The following is a 15,486-nucleotide window of genomic DNA, read 5'->3' as shown; positions in this document are numbered from 1 at the left end:
AATGGTCCAGGGACCCCAAATCCAGCACCACCCTGGCGTCTAGAGGATTGGGCTGCTATCTCTGCTCCACCGAAGGCCAGACATCAAGAAGAGAGGCCTGGCACGGTGGCTCTGGCCTTTAATCCCAGCATCTGCCTTGGGAGGCCAAGGCAGGTGGATCACTTGAGGTCAGGAGTTTGAGACCAGCCTGGCCAACATGGTGAAACCCCGCCTCCACTAAAAATACAAAAAAAATTAGCAGGGTGTGGTGGCTCATGCCTGTAAGTCCCAGCTACTTGGGAGGCTGAGGCAAGAGAATCGCTTGAACCCGAGAGGCAGAGATTGCAGTAAGCCAAGATCACACCACTGCACTCCAGCACTCCAGCCTGGCAACAGAGTGAGACTCTGTCTCAAAAAGAAAAAAGAGAGACATTTTCCATTCCCTCTGTGGCCACACAGCCCCTGGAGATGCTCTGATTTCCCCAGTGGCTACACTGAAGCAACTTCCTCCCCTCCCCTTCCCTCCCCAGTTCTCCCCCCTTGCTAAGCAGGGGCTGGATTCACAGTCATGTGACCTTGAGCAGACCTTGAGTGCCCCCTGCCACCGCCCGCTCCTCAGCTGCACTTGAGAGGCCTGGGAGGTGTTGATAAGGCCCAGCTCTGGCCTTCTGTGGTCTTGATTCTCTCTTGTTCTCCCAAGGAGAATCTGTCCTTGGCTCAAACCTCTCCCTGGTTTTGATGACCCTGAAAATAGAATTCTCCAATTCCAAATGGATAAGTATGTCCTGAGAAACCAAAATGGAACCAACAAAGTGAGGCAGACACGAGACAAGGAGTGTGGTTATAATGAGCTCAAAGCCTGTGCCGGTCTGGTCTGTGAAAGGTGAGGCGTATCAACGCCCCAGGCAGAAGTCACGGGGGCCACTCTGTGGTTCCAGGCACATCTCTGGGTCCTGAGGAGCCCCCTGGCCCAGGCTGGGCCCTGCCTGGGGCCCAGGTGTTCATCCCTAAGGTCTTGGGGTCTCTGAGGGGCACTGTCTTCAAGGGTCACACTGGCATGTGCAGCTCATTGTACTCATCCTGGCCGTCCTCATCAAAGTTTGGTTCAGCATCTTCTGAGTCCAGCTGCAGAGGGAACAGAAGGTTGGGGAAGGCAGGGAAGCATCCTCATCCCCTCCCATTCTACACCTCCTCCTCCAACCTGCAGCCCTCCCTGCTCCCCAACGTTTCCTGGGCCTGTCTGCAAGTACCATGACCCCAGGTGGCAGCATGCCCTTGGCCAAAGCCTTCAGGTCACCTCCCAGACCAGACACCTGGCCCCTCCTGTTGATAATTATTATTATTATTATTATTATGAATCTCTTTCCTGAGGTCACTTCTAGTAGCTGTGGTACCTTTGTACACCATGTCTGAGTAGGATACATTGCAAAAGGATTTTTCTTTTTTTTTTTTTTGGCAAGAGGATTTTTTTATGGCCAGGCACAATGGCTCACTCCTGTAATCCCAGCAATTTGGGAGGCCATGGTGGGAGGATTGCCTGAGGTCATGAGTTCAGGACCAGTCTGGCCAACATGATGAAACCTCGTCTCTATTAAAAACACAAAAAAATTAGCCGGGCATGGTGGCATGTGCCTGTAATCCTAGCTACTCAGGAGGATTTCCCTCCTGAGGCAGGGCAATTGCTTGAACCAGGGAGATGGAGGTTGCAGTGAACTGAGATTGTGCCACTGCACTCCAGCCTGGGTGACAGAGCGAGACTCCGTCGCAAAAAAAAAAAAAAAAAGTCTTTTCCTCTAGACAAAAACAGGGCTCAGGGTGGACACAGGACATCAGCCCTGTGGCCTCAGCTGTGTGTTTTTGGTCAGGTACCACCTGCACAGCTCTGTGCCTGCTCCTGTATAAAACCACCATCCTCAGCCCTTTATCTGGACTAGCACTTGACCCTCGCAACAGTCCTACAAGGTAGGATCTATGATTACCCCTATCATACAGGTGAAAATAAGATTTCGGAAGGTGAGATAATTTGCAACAGAAGTTACACAACTAACACCCACAACTAGTGGGAGGCCAAACAGAGATTGCCACCCAGTGCCCATTTGCCCTAATACTGCCACCCCAGGCCACCCACTTACCGCCTGCAGCTCCCTGTCCTGGAAGAGCCGGGGCAGAAGGCAATGCCTCAGAGGCACCGTGAGCAGCAGCAGGAAGGGAAAGGCAAGTGAGGCCGCCGTGGACTTGACCACCCAGAGCAGCGCGATGCAGCCCAGCTGGATACAGGTGAACAGGTGCATCCGCCATGTCTTCACCTGGGGGAGCAGCCAGTGGGCCTCAGCGCACAGCACCCCGGCCTGCTCCCACCCACATCATGCGGAACTTGGTTCCCAGGTCCCAACTTCTCCTTCATATTCATCCCATCCATTGATGCCCCCAGGCCCCTCTGGATCCCCTTCCTGTCACCCCACTGCCCCACCCCATGCTTCCTGGCCCTACCTTGGTCACATAGGGCTGCTCCGGATGGTGCTTTGCCGGCATGAGAATGAGCAACAGACGCTGGGACAGCTGGATGCCAGACAGGGATGTGACCCCCATGTACAGGAAGATCCCAAAGAGCACAGCCAACGGGATCCGACGCAGCACAGCCCCCATGACAATGGACAAGCCTGGAGGAGGTGACACAGACCTGCTGACCCTCGGATAGCCCCTGGGAGGATGGACAGGCCTGGAGGAGGTGACACAGACCCTCCTGACCCTCAGACAGCCCCCTGGGGATGGACAGGCCTGGTGGGTGGGTGACATGGACCCACTAGACCAATCAGTTTGGCCTCAGCACCTTGAACAAGAGAAGAGCGGGCAGGACAGAACCAGGAAAGGGCTCGGGGAGGAAGGGGCTGGGGGAGTGTTGGGAAGCAGGTTTGAGGGTCAGATCGAGGGCAACACATGACACACTGGGAGATTCAGGGTCAATCCTGGGATAGAGAAGATATAAGACCATGGGGCCCCAGGAGGGGGGTGTGCAGGGTGGAGGTGGGCTCTCACCCACAAGGCTGGCGATGAGCACACCAGTGACCCGCTGTTCCCGCACCTCCTGGATCTGGGGCTTGTCACCAGGCGCGATGGCAGTGCGCATCACTGTCAGTGCATTGACATGGGTGACGGAGCGGACTGTGGCCGCCGTGAGCCACGGCAACCCAAACAGCCCACAGAGCCCCCCCAGGGAGCCAATGAGGAGCAGGTCCAGGTGGAAACCGGAGCCCTTAAGCAGCCTCCTCGCCTTCTGGCTGACGATGAGCCTACAGAGAGGGTGGGGGGAGTTGGGTGTGGCTGGCCCCACAGGAGCAGGGGACAGAAACAGGCAGGCACACAGAGACCAGAGGGTGGGGAGAGGACGTGCAAACAACAGTTCTCCCAGGACTGCCAACTTCCTCTTTCAAGTTCCCAAATTGAAGTTCTCACATTGAAGCAAATGTGAGCCAAATTCTCATACTGTGAATATTTAAAACACCACAAAAGCCAGATGCCAGATCTTACCACGTTACTGTGGTTTAACCAAAATTAGATATATGAGAGCATCCCTGGGTGCAAGCTTAGACTGCTAGAGTGTTCTGAAGACTGTCAAGTGCCACCCTGCAAACAGTGGTGGCGACAGGCAGATGTCATGTCAAACCATCACAGGGAGGCCATGCCCCTGCCCCGGATGCCACTGCTCTCTGCTCCTCCCCCACCTCCTCCTCACCCCTGCCAGCTCCTCGACACACACTCTCTTCCTCAAGGCTTACCACCAGTTCCTACCCACCCAGCCCCCCGATACTGACAATGATGTCTCTGATATAACCCTGAAACCAAGCCAAAGAGGCAAGATCCTGGCCTCGTCCCTCCCACCTCCTCCTCCCAGCCCTCTTACGCCGTGATCTGTGTCTCCATGAAGATCAGGATGAGGACAAGGAGGGCAGGGACAGCGGCTGCCACCATCATCCAGGGCGGGAAAGGACGGGCACTGCCCAGGGGTGGGATGAACCATGAGCGCTTATCGGGAGAGGTCACTGAGAGCCCTGTGGGCACTGTCAGCTTCTGCATGGCAGGAAAACAGGGTTCAGGGACACAGCCTCCCCATGCTAGGAAGCCCATGAAGCAGAGAGCCCTGTGGGCACTGTCAGCTTCTGCGTGGCAGGAAAACAGGGTTCAGGAACACAGCCTCCCCATGCTAGGAAGCCCATGAAGCAGTTGCTACCACCAACCTGCATCTCCAATACCAGGACTTCGGGGAGTTGGGGTGTGAACAGGTTAGTGGGAAATTAGCTTTGCATCCTCTAATAGTCACTGTCCTTCCAAGGATCCAGTAGAGGGCAGGGAAATGGAGCGCCTCCTCCCTGAGCCCCAGAGCTTCCTGGGACCTGTGTGGGGTACCTGTCATTCTGCTCCCAGCCCCACACCTGCTTCTGCTGGATTCTTCACTCAGGAAGGCGGGAAGGCCAGAAGCCGGAAGCCCCAGCCCCAGCACCCAGGGTAGCTACTCCACTAGGAGAGCTGGATTCAGGCCCAATCCCGACCCCAGGACCCAAGGAGGCTCCCTCTCCTAGCCTTGGGGTAAGAGCAGCTGCCACAGGCTCAGGCTCCCTCACCTGCGTGTAGGTATCTGTGATGGAGTAATCCACCAGGACCATCACCAGGATGGAGATGGGGATGCCAAAGTCCCCGATGATGCGGCGAGCCTGGAGAGGGGCCGGTTGGGGAAGGGGCAGAAGGTGGAGGCAAGGTCAGCAGACTAACATGGGACTTGCCATCCCTGGCCTTGCCTGGGTCCAAGCTGGAGCCAGAAGGCCCCCCACCTGCCTCTCAACCCCACAGGTGCCAGCACAGCCTGGGAGGTTGTTGTCTTGATTAGACTTCTCTGAGCAAAGGGCAAGAAGACACCCAGAGAAGAGGCTTCTGATGGGGCGAGGGGCTGCCCAGGCTGGGTTCTGGTCCAAGGGCTGACTGGGGAAGGAGTGCAAACTCTCTGGGGAGCTGAGCCTGGCAGTGACAGCGGGAACTGGGGGACTCTTGGGGGCTCCACACCCAGCAGCCTCGCACCTTGCCCCCCAGGAAGCGGCTGTTCCTGAACTTTCGCAGGAAGAAGGCGATGAAGAAGGTCCCGAGCATGAGGATGAGTGACAGCAGTGCCGTATTGGGCTGGTTCCTCGGGCCACGGGGGCCCTCGGTGGGGGGCAGGGCACTGCCATTTGGCTCCAGACCAGCCTCCAGGGACCCCTCCAGGGCCCCTTCAGGGGGGTAGAATGGTAGCAGTGGGTGCTCTGTGAATACCTGTGTGTGGATAACAAGGATGCCTTGTCACTTACCTGGCAGGTGACCTGATTTCATCGTCATCAGCACACCTGAGAGAGAGAGGGTGACCCCCTCAACAGCAGTAACGTACAGACATCCAGCTGCACCACACACACATATACACACATACGCACGAAACACACACAACACATACAACACACATATACAACATACAACACACAAAAAACAACACACCACATACAACACACATACAGCATGCACACACACATATGCACATACCACACACCACACACACAACATAAGACACATGCAGACACACACACCACACCATACTCACACACCACACAAACACACACTCCTCTACAAAAGGTGACCCAGGGACACCCAGCCCCTTAGCACTGGCAGCACCCTCCCCATCACATATCTGCAGGTGAGTCCTTATTACTAAGCCTCCAACCACGTGCCTGGAGCTATGCCCTGGCATCTACCCTCCGGGTCTGACTCCCTCCCTTTCAGCTCAGACCTAGCCTAGGGTGTCCCTAGAACCCCTCACTACCAACACGGTCCCTCTCCTTGTCCCCCAGTTCTCCATACCTCCCCCTCCCATGCTGTCCTCCCCAGGGCAATGTCCACCCCCATCTCTGCCACCCCCAAGACCTCTCTGGACCTCCACCTTGTACAGCTTGTAGAAGGTCTCATAGATGAAAATGAGTGAGATGAGGAAGGCGAAGATCTCCTGGGTGAAAGGCGAGATGTAACGGACCAGAAAGCTGCCTTCGGCGGCCACCAGCACAAGGACGAAGACCACCAGCCAGAGACCAACCCACACCCGGCCAGTGAGGTACTCCAGGTCCTGGGCTCGGCAGAACTGGGGGGGTTGGGAGTGGTGGTTACCCACAGGTGTCCTGCTCTGGGCGTCAGTGCCCCTGGAATGAGCAGCGGGTGAACTCCAAGGAAGAGGAGGGAGAATGCAGGGACCCATCTCCTAGGTAAGGAAGAGTGTGGGGCAGGATGCATGCAGCGAGCAAGGCTCCCCCTCACCTTGAAGAAGGCTTCCTCAAACACGAGCAGCGGCCCAGAGAAGCCAACCACAAGCAGTGGCTGAGCCCCCAGCAGAGAGAAGAGGACGCCGAGCACAGCGGTGGACACAATCAGCTCGGACACGCCCATCAGCCCCTCGGTCTTCTCTCCTGCGGAGGTAACACCAGCAGGATGGCCCTAGCCTGGCTCTGTCTATCTGCCCCCTTCCTTGTCTAGCTTGTCCTAAACTGGGGCTCCCAACAAAAGCAGAGCAGCCCCTTAGAGTGACAGACAGGGCCCTTCCATACCCCATTGCTCCCAGACCCTCCCCACTAGCCCCCAGTGGTGATCACAGGACTCCCGCCCCTTACACCTTTCACACACTCTCGCTTTGTAGCCCCCAAAGGTGATCCCTGGGGTTCCCTGACCCAGCATGTCTCTAAGGTGCTTACACCTTTGCTAGCACATCTAACTATGGGCCCCTAACATGATCACACCCAGACCCAGAAACCTACAAATGACACCGGGACCAAGAGGGACTGCAGGAGCCCCTCAATTCCCCAAGCCCCTGCCCCTTACCTAGCAGCCCTCCGAAGGTGATGGCAGGGCTGAGGGCTGCAAAGTAGATGAAAAGCACGGCGGCCACACACTGGGAGTGCAGGGCGTCTCGCAGGTCACTGGGGTAGTGCGGGTACCGGCGCCTCACATCCCGCACGAGCCCCCCAAATATCGAGCCCGTCCGCAGCAAGGGGTCATCTTCAGGGGTCGCCTCGGGGCCCCCCAACTCCAAAGACAGTTCTAGGGGAACAAGGGGCTGCTGGGGCCTCTTGCACTCCCTCTGGCTTGGAGGCCCCAAGCTGTTGAGATCAGGGATGCAAAGGACTCCAAAAGTCAGGAGGACAGGGCTGGGGTCACAGCCTTAGGGCCCTGGGATGAGGGAGTGTGTGTCAGGGACACTCAGCCCCCAAGGGTCTGACCTTTCCCAGGGGCCGTGTAGCCGCCCCGTGTGGTCATTTCGACTTTGGTCTGTTCACGCTCCCGCCGCTTCCTAAGCAGTTCTCGCTGGAAGGCAGCCACGGAGCGCAGCAGGTCTCGGCCCTCCACCTCGGATGGGGGGATCACGATGCTGCCGTCCAGGAACTCACTGATGGCGCTCAGGAGGTCCTGCCGGTCGTCCGCCTGGTAGGCAGCCTCATGAAACAGCTGGGGGCAATGAGAGGGCCAGGACTCTCAGGGACAGCCAAGGGAACCTCCAGGAGTGAGACATGGGCGGGAGGGATGTTGTGTCACTGAGCTATGGACACGGGGGACATTCAGCCACAGATACTGGGCCAGTCCAACAGCGTCGGCTATTGGAACACTGACACCCAACCCTGCAGGCCAGCAAGCCACTGCCCTGAAGTCCCAGGTGCCCTCATTCCCCCAGGAGACACCAGCCTTCCACATGTAGCAGCTATAACGGTGGCACCTGGCAGAGCAGGGGCTTCCAGAGCCATTCCAATTGGATCGGCCACACCTTACAGGCTGATAATATTGTGAACCCCCTGGCTAAAGGACCCTCCTATCCAATCCCAGGAGAAGCCACAGCAAAGACGAGCGCATCCAGCCCTTCTGTTCAAGTCTCATGTCACATCCAAAGCTCTGGAGTCTGGGCTTTTCCCCTTATGTCACCACCCCCTCCCGTAGCCACAGCTCAGGGATCTCACTTCCCCCTGGGCCAACAGTTCCCCCACCACATTCCAGGGCACAGCTTCCACCCAGGGCCCTCTAGCACCCTTGCCTCTATAGGCACCACTGTGGACAATGAGAGGGACAGAGGGACGGGGGCAAGCAGGGCCTAGGAGAAGAGGCCTAGAGAGCTGGCCTGTGCCCAACCTTGTCAGACATAAGAGTGGCAATGGAGCGCCCAAGCTCGTGATAGTCGGTGCTGGTGTGGCTGGGCCCCAGCATCACGAAGAGGAAGCGGACTGGGACAGGGACCTCAAGCACAGACTCTAGAAGCACAGCCTCATTCAGCCGCACGAAGGCTGCCGCCGGCTGCTCCAAGAAAGGCACACAACCTAGGGGAAGAGGAAAGCACAGGGCGCTGGGCAAAGGGCAGCAGTCAAGGCAGGCCCTGGAGTGGATATCTAGGACTATCATGTACAGTTGAGCAGGTTGTATACTGCACAAAGAAACCCCGGTCTAAAGGGGCGCTATTCACTTATGTGTCTATATGTACACTGATGACAATTCACCAGCAGATGGAAACGCCGGGAATTAAAGAAGGGCTGCTCTTGTTTCTAATTCTCAGTGGTGCTATATGGACTTGCAAGAGTCCAAGATAACAGAAAACTGGACAGGAAGCAGGCAGGGGACTAGGAAAGAAAGGGGTGGGCTAAGACCAGCCGTGAGGAAGAGCAGGGGCCAGGTGGAAGCTGGAGGGAGATGGAGGAGGCAGTCTCCAGGCCAGAACTCAGAAAAACAGGCCCCCAGGAGAGGCACACATACGCTGCAGACCCTACCCCCAGCACCCAGCCCTCCTCACCCACAAGCACAACGGTGGCCTCAGCATCTTCAGGGATCTTCTCCAGCAGCTTCAGGCTTTTCCCCCGGTGACTATCTCCCCCAGGCATGTGGAGGGGCTTCTGAGGACGCAGAACTGGAATAGGGCTGGGACCCAGACCGGAGGCCGTGGCAGGCCCTCCCAGCCCTGGCTCCAGTCCTGGGTCTGAGACCTGCTTCTCCCTCCCAGAGTGGGCAGGTACGGCACTGTGGCCCCACACTGGGAGCCACCTTCTGGGGTGTGGACCCTGACTCAATGCCCCCCACTACCACCTCAGCCTTCTCTTGTTGCAACAGCTTCTGTGGGTCTGCCACATTATCACATTCAAACCTCCAGTGTCTCAGGGCAGGGACCCCTCCTGCGGGTCTCCTCTAGGATCCCCAGCACCCAGCATGGTGCCAGCAATCCAACCTTCCCAACCCGCTCAGTGAAGTCATTGATGACCTCGATGGAAACTGGACACCCTCTCAGCCCGGGCCCAAGCCAGAGCAAGGGCACTGACCTCCTTGGCATCAGGGTCATGTGGCCAGAGCGGGGCTGGCTCCCCCAGGTCATCAGCCATGGTAGGCACCGCCCCATCAGGGCCATGGCTGGGAGTTGGGTGATGATTCCCCAGGACCGAGTTCATGCTGGAGCTCGATGGGTTTCGGGGAAAGAAGCCACTGTCCTTGTCATCGTTGGGATGGCTGGAAGGGGCAGGGTGAGGCAGGTTAGGAGAGGAGAGGCTCATGGCAGACTGAGGTCACGAGGTGAGCAGAGGAGGATCAGGGCCTCCGTCCCTCCGCCTCAGTGTAAGAAGAAACTTTCTAAAGATTAGAAGTGTCAAAAGATAGAAATGAGCTCTGTCACTTATTCAAGTAGAGGCTGAGAGCCACTCGAAAGAGGCTGTGCTCCTGGAAGGGCAGCTGAGCCAGCCAGGCCCCTCCCAGGTGCCCACCCCGGCACCTGTGTTTCAGCAGCAGGGTACGCAGGACGCTGGCCCTGTCCTCTGGTCGGATCTGGTCAGACACAATCATGGTCTCCACCACGAGGTGCGCAATGCCCGGCAGGGTGGTTTGCTCCAGGTCCAGGAGAGCAGCTCCTAGGGGACAGTCCAGGGAGATGGCACAATCCCATCAGACAAAAAAAATCTCCCCCCACTCTGCCTGACCCCCAAGAGCAGGCTAATGTGCTATAAGAGCAAAGTGTCCAGTGTACCCACGTGGATACACAGCTCCATATTGCCACAAGCCAGCCAGAGAGGGGCTGTGAAGACAGCACAGGAACGAGGGCACGGCCCCTCCTCATAAAGGAAGGGGAAGCCGTGTGTTGACTGACTGCATGCACTGCCCCTCAGGGCTCACGGGCTGCCCAGACAACTGGACCTCAAGGTCCCAGGTGGCAGCTGGATCTTGCCTGGGCCCAGGACTCCAGGGAGCATCCCTGGGAGCTGAGCAGCCTTGCACAGATTGAACTCTGCAGCCATGAAGAGGGCTTGCAGCCCCAGGCCAGGCCTGGGGGTCCCTACCATGGGCGATGGTCCTCCTGAGCTCCAGCAGGCTGCGGAAGGAGAGCGAGGCAACATGGGGCTTCCCCCAGCGCTCCGTCTCCTCCTCCACGTCCTCCTCAAACTTGATCCAGCGGGCTGTCTCCCGCCAGTGGGGCTCCTGGCTGCGGTCCAGCATCAACTCGTTCAGCTCCACGAACACCTGGGGGGCATGGCAAGGGTGAGTCCCGGGGGCCGCCAGGTGTGGGGAACACGGCAATGGGGCAAGGCAGGAAGGTAAAGAGAGGAGGGCTCTGGGGCTGAGGGGCATGAGGAAGCCACAGGCCCACCCACTCAGCATTCTGACCTCATGAGGTCTCCGGTCCAGCTTCTTCTTCTTCTTCTTCCTGCGAAGGATGGGGGCCAGGCCACTGGGGCTGCCCCTCCCACCCTGTGTCCGGGACGGCTTCTTCACTAAGTGTCGCCGCACACCAGGATTGTCCTCCAGTCGGTGACCTGCAGAGAAGATGGGCTTGGGGGTCCCATAGGGGCAGCTGGGGGCCTCGGGGTCACGGCCCAGCTCCTTCTACCCAACCCATCTACTTGGTGAGCTCTATAGTCATCAAGGAGCCATGCCAACAGGAGCCACATAATCCCATGTGGCCATTTCACTGATAAGAAGACTGAAGTTCAGAAAGCAGGAAGGACAGACAACTTGGTCTGTCCATGGTCACCCAGGACCACCAGCCAAGGTGCAACCCAAAGGCAGACTCAGATCATCCACAGCCCCAGCCAGACCCTCCAGCCCCTGCTGTGGCGGCTGTACCTCGCTCTCTGTCTGTGGTCCCATGACTGGCATTGAGCCAGAGTCCCCAGGCACTGAGCCCCCAACACTTTCCGTGAGCCCTCATCCCCTCTCTGAAGGTACACGGCCCATCGGACTCAGGCAGGGCTTCGCTCCCTTCTTCCCACCTGCCCCGCCCAGGCCAGCAGCAGTCAGGGAAAGGCCAGCAGCCCCCTTACTCACAAGTTAGTGGTCCTGCCAAGGGGCCCAGCTGGCTCCTGATGGACTCCCACAGGCCACCATCCTCAAAGTCCAGCACAAACATCTCTAAGTCTTCTGAAGCCAGTGAGTCTCGAGGGCTGGGTATTGGATCCCTCCCAGGGCCCTGGCCTCCGGTGTCCCCAGACCCAGGGCTTAGTGCCCCATGGGGCTCAGGGTCCTCCTCCAGTGGGCTTGTCATTCTCCCCGTGGCCAAGACCTTGGCCTCCGCTCCCTACCAAACCCCTCGTCTCTCCTAGAAGGTGGGAGCCTGGACAAGGTAGTCTCTGTCCAACCAGAGCCAAAGGTGGCACAGCCTCTCGACCCCAACTCCGCACATCCACAAGCCTGCTCCCTGAAGTGTCCAGCCCCGACCCTGGGTCTGTAAACACGCCCTCCCCCACCCCCCATCCCGCTGCTACGGCTGCCATCGGATTGTTCCTGTCCCTGTCCTCAGGCCCTGGCAACTTTCCATGACGTATTGAGCTCAAAGCCCTACCCTTCCCCCCTACCCCGCCCACATACTGTGGCTCCGAGGAGGAGGAGGGATCAGTGATGCCCCTGGCCTGGGCACAGAGCCCCATGGGTGATGACAGGTGGCACAGAAACCAGGGCACTGATAAGATGGAAGGAATGTGCCGAGATCACAGCCAGGCCCAGCCAAGGGTGGTGGGATGGGAGTGAGGGGTCCTGACAGGGAGAGGCAGGGGTCCGGAGCAGTGGCACAGACTCAGGGTCTGGTTTGGAGGCGATCAAAGAGCTAGGAGACAAAGGGTTCACCCTGAGAAGATGGGCCTTGGGGAGGAATACAAGGCTGTGGAAAAGAGAGCTGCCATTTTCTAGGGGTGACTCAGAGGACAGAATCAGGACTGAGGCTTGAAGTGTCAGGAAAGGAAATCTCAGCTCTGGCAATCAGAGAGGGTGGCTGGGTGAGGTAGTGAGCTCCCCATCACTGGCCACATCCCAGCAGACAGGGATTCAGAGAGGACTCAACCCTGAGTGGGGGACAGCTCACAGCCAGTCCAAGGTCACTCGCAGGCTGAGAGTCAGTCGAAGTGAACAGTGGGGGCTGCCACGAGGTCTCACTCACTCTTCATATCATCCAGGTCTGCAGAACCCAGCATCTGGGCCTCCGCCTCATCTGTGGGCACCTGCTGCTCTGGACCACCTGGGTTGCCCAGGGCACTGCCTGGGCACAGTCGCTCCCGAAGATCATAACTGGCCGATGGGCTCCAGGGCCGGCTCTTCTCCCCAGCGAGTCGGGAGGCCCTGGCCCGGGGGCTGGGGGAGCTGGGGAGGCAACACAGTAGCCTTGAACTTGACAGGGCCAGGTCGGTGGTTCCATCACTGTCCCCCAGCTCAGAGCAGGGCCTGGAGTGGACCCTGAGCACAAGACCCAGGCCCCTCCTGGGCAGAAAAGAACGCTGACTCAGGCCCTCTCTTCCCATCCCGAGGCTCCCCACTTCCTCCACCCTTCTCCTCACCCTCTCCACTCTGTCACTCTCTCCCGAGCAACTCCTAACCTCTTCACTCTGCTCATCTCCATTTTTCTCCCTACTTGTTCTCTCCTCCCCGTAAATCATGAGGACAGAGAAGAGATTCCCACCCCCCTCCTACCACCCTGCTCCCCTTCTCTCTGGGACAGAGTTGAGGACACTTCTCTGGATCAGGAAGGTGACTGCCAGGGTTCTGGACCCTGCAGCTCTGGGCAGGGCCCTGCTGAGTGGGGGCTGTGGCCAGTACCTGCCAGAGTGCTGGGGGCTCCTGTCAATGTGTGGGCCCACCGAGGGCAGGGGCTTGGTGATAGCAGCCCTCCCGGGGAGGCCTGGACTGTCATCCTCATCACTTCCAATGGAGAACTGCAGACACAGAATGTGCCCTGGGGCCCTGCCCCAACCTACCATGCAGCCCCAACCCCATCCAGCCTCCAGTCTCACACAGGCTCCCATCATGTGCTCCTCCCCTCCTCCCTGCACCCCTCCCTGACCCATGACCTGCCACCCCTCCAAGGGAAGCACCTACCTTTGCCTTCGGTGGGGACCCTGAGGGTGGGGGCTCTCCAGGTTCTGCCTCAGATTCTCCTTCCTCTTCCTCCTCTTCCTCTTCCTCCTCATCCACTCCAGCTCCCCCCTCCTCCTGGATGGGAGGGGTCTCCTCCGAGGGGGGAGCAGAGGTCTTCTCCTTCTTCCTCTTTCTCCTGTTGTGCCGGGCAGAGGTGGGGGGCAGCCGCCGCAGCTTGTGGGGTGGAGGCAGGCGCGCTGAGAGCGGGTGGTGGGTGTGGTGGGATGTGTGCCGGTGAACTGGGGGTGCAGGAGATCCGGTTGAGACCCCCACAGCAGAAAGGGGGGCCCTCCCCACCCAAGGGACACACACCTTCCAGCTCAAGGCTGCAAACAAGGGTACCCTAGTCCTTCCTCCAGCACCATGACCCCCCAACACCTGTGTCCACGTGCCTGTCACTGATGAGGTCCGGTGGAGTGGGAGGAGGGGACAGATGGAAAGGGAAGGTCATGAAGGGGACTGGGTAGGGGGAGATGATACAGCAAGGAGGGGAAAACTCGGAGTGAAAGGAGCCAAGGGGAGACAAGGAGGGAGTGACTGGGCCCGAAGGGGAAGTGGAAGGTCACCGTGGAAGGGCCCAGGCCTGGCTCCTAGAGCTCCCCTAGTCTGGGGCCCACCTCCCGTGGCAGGCGGACAGGCGATGGGTGGGGGAGGCAGGATGACCGAACACGGCATGTGGCCCCGCACAGAGTCCAGCACAGTGTCCGGCACAGGATGGCACTGGGTGACCAAGCCAGAGGTGAGCGCAGTGATGGTGGTGATGATGGTGATGGTGGCGAGGGCGGCCGTACTAGGGGTCCCCAGGCTACCCACACTCAAAGTCCCGCTCGCTGTAGCTGCGGCTGGGCTTCTCGGGGTCCCAGGCTGGGGGCTTGCTGATGAGGTCCCCAAACCTGCTCACAGCCAAGGTCTTGCCCAAGTCATCGTCCTCCTCCTCCACGTCTGGACTTAGAGGGGGCTCCTCCAAGGGCACCCGGACCTGCAGGCCCAGACAGCCTCTGCTAAGGACCCCTAACCCATGAAGGCCCCACACCCACGCCGACTCCAAGCCCTAGCTGGGGGAGCTCAGCAGGCTCCCGCACCATCGGGCCCCCCTCCCCTTGAGCCCAGGCCTGTGTCAGCGTCTCACAAACCACCCTCTCCGGGCTCCCAAAGCTTGAGGAGAGAGAAGGCTACGGATTTGGAAAACACCAAAAGCCCCCTCTTTCTCCATAACCCCAGCCCAGCTCAATCATGGATCTGGGGGTTCCTGGGTTCGGCCAGAGGGCACCTCTGCCCACCCTAAGGTTCCTCCCCTCTCCTCCCCCATCTCTCCCCCGCCCCCGCACGCGCCGGTCACCTGGGGTAGGGGGGAGGCGCCCCCGGGCGGCGGGATCACTCCGTTGGCCATGGCTGGGGAGGTGGCTGGGGACGCTCTCGCTCACTAAGGAACCTGAGCCCCGGGTGAGAAGGAGGGACCACTGAGGGGGCCTAGCGGGGAGCCCTGGGGAAGGAGGGAGGGGTCAGGATCCTCGCGCTGGCGTCCCCCACCCGGGAGCCGGATCCCCGCACCCGGCCCAAGCGCCCAGCCGAGGCCCAGCCACGCCCGGGACAGCCCGGGGCCCCCGCCCTGCCCGGCGCGCCCCGCCCCGCGGTACCTCGGGGCTCCGGAGCCTGCGAGGCCCAGGCGGGCCGCCGCGCCCCATGTCCCCCGCGCTCGCTCGGGAGCGCAGCCGCGGCTCCCGTCCGGCCTCTCGCGGCGCAGAGCCGGGCTGGCCGGGCAGACGCAGGCGCCGGAGCCCGCAGCCCGCGGCTCCACCTCCTCGCGCTCGGCACCGCACCTCCGCCGCCGCCGCCGCCGCCGCCGGGCCGCACAATGGGAGCGGGCGGGCCGTGACTCACCCCGCCCCGGCCGGCGCGGCCCCCACGCGCGAGCCCCGTAGCACCCCACCTGCCCGCGCGCCACTTCTCCAGGCGCCCCACGCATGGCTGGGGGCGGGGGCGCGGCCCGAAATTCCCACAATACCCAGATTCACTCCCCCACCTGCTTATTTAGCCTCTTCTCCCTTTCCCTCCAGAGCCCTGGGAACCACCCCCTCGGCAGACACAAGC

General features: G+C 59.8%; 1 protein-coding gene across 13 annotated transcripts; it reads right to left on the bottom strand.

Moving 5' to 3' along the window:
* Nucleotides 1-792: 792 nt before the first annotated feature.
* SLC4A3 (solute carrier family 4 member 3) lies at nucleotides 793-15,148 on the bottom strand. 13 transcript variants are annotated; one of them, XM_035305874.3, is made up of 23 exons: nucleotides 15,033-15,148; nucleotides 14,735-14,878; nucleotides 13,962-14,374; nucleotides 13,357-13,634; nucleotides 13,078-13,193; nucleotides 12,425-12,624; nucleotides 10,660-10,808; nucleotides 10,335-10,515; nucleotides 9,773-9,908; nucleotides 9,330-9,513; nucleotides 8,810-8,909; nucleotides 8,158-8,342; nucleotides 7,260-7,485; nucleotides 6,862-7,080; nucleotides 6,304-6,452; nucleotides 5,936-6,130; nucleotides 5,050-5,280; nucleotides 4,599-4,688; nucleotides 3,881-4,047; nucleotides 3,016-3,269; nucleotides 2,470-2,639; nucleotides 2,112-2,285; nucleotides 793-1,104 (listed from the first exon to the last, which is right to left on the bottom strand). In XM_035305874.3, the coding sequence occupies exons 3-23, from the start codon at nucleotides 14,068-14,070 to the stop codon at nucleotides 1,027-1,029; spliced, it is 3,591 nt and encodes a 1,196-aa protein (XP_035161765.1). In that variant the 5' UTR covers nucleotides 14,071-14,374; nucleotides 14,735-14,878; nucleotides 15,033-15,148; the 3' UTR covers nucleotides 793-1,026. The 13 variants fall into 13 exon arrangements, with proteins under 13 accessions (XP_035161765.1, XP_035161766.1, XP_035161763.1 ...); XM_035305875.3 differs by having other exon boundaries at nucleotides 14,013-14,374; XM_035305872.3 differs by having other exon boundaries at nucleotides 14,209-14,374.
* Between the last annotated feature and the right edge of the window lie 338 nt (nucleotides 15,149-15,486).

This window comes from Callithrix jacchus, chromosome 6 (genome assembly GCF_049354715.1).
Source record: "Callithrix jacchus isolate 240 chromosome 6, calJac240_pri, whole genome shotgun sequence".
Classification (NCBI taxonomy): Eukaryota; Metazoa; Chordata; class Mammalia; order Primates; family Cebidae; genus Callithrix; species Callithrix jacchus.
Note: the sequence above shows the minus strand (reverse complement) of the source record. Positions and strands in the feature narration are given on the sequence as shown.

Excerpts from the sequence above, each read along its gene's own strand:
- SLC4A3 (XM_035305872.3), bottom strand. The coding sequence starts at position 14,785 with ATGGCCAACGGAGTGATCCCGCCGCCCGGGGGCGCCTCCCCCCTACCC. Across the intron at positions 14,375-14,734 it reads GCGCCTCCCCCCTACCCCAG|GTCCGGGTGCCCTTGGAGGA; the intron begins GTGACCGGCGCG and ends CTGGGCCTGCAG. Across the intron at positions 7,081-7,259 it reads CTACACGGCCCCTGGGAAAG|AACTGTCTTTGGAGTTGGGG; the intron begins GTCAGACCCTTG and ends TTGTTCCCCTAG.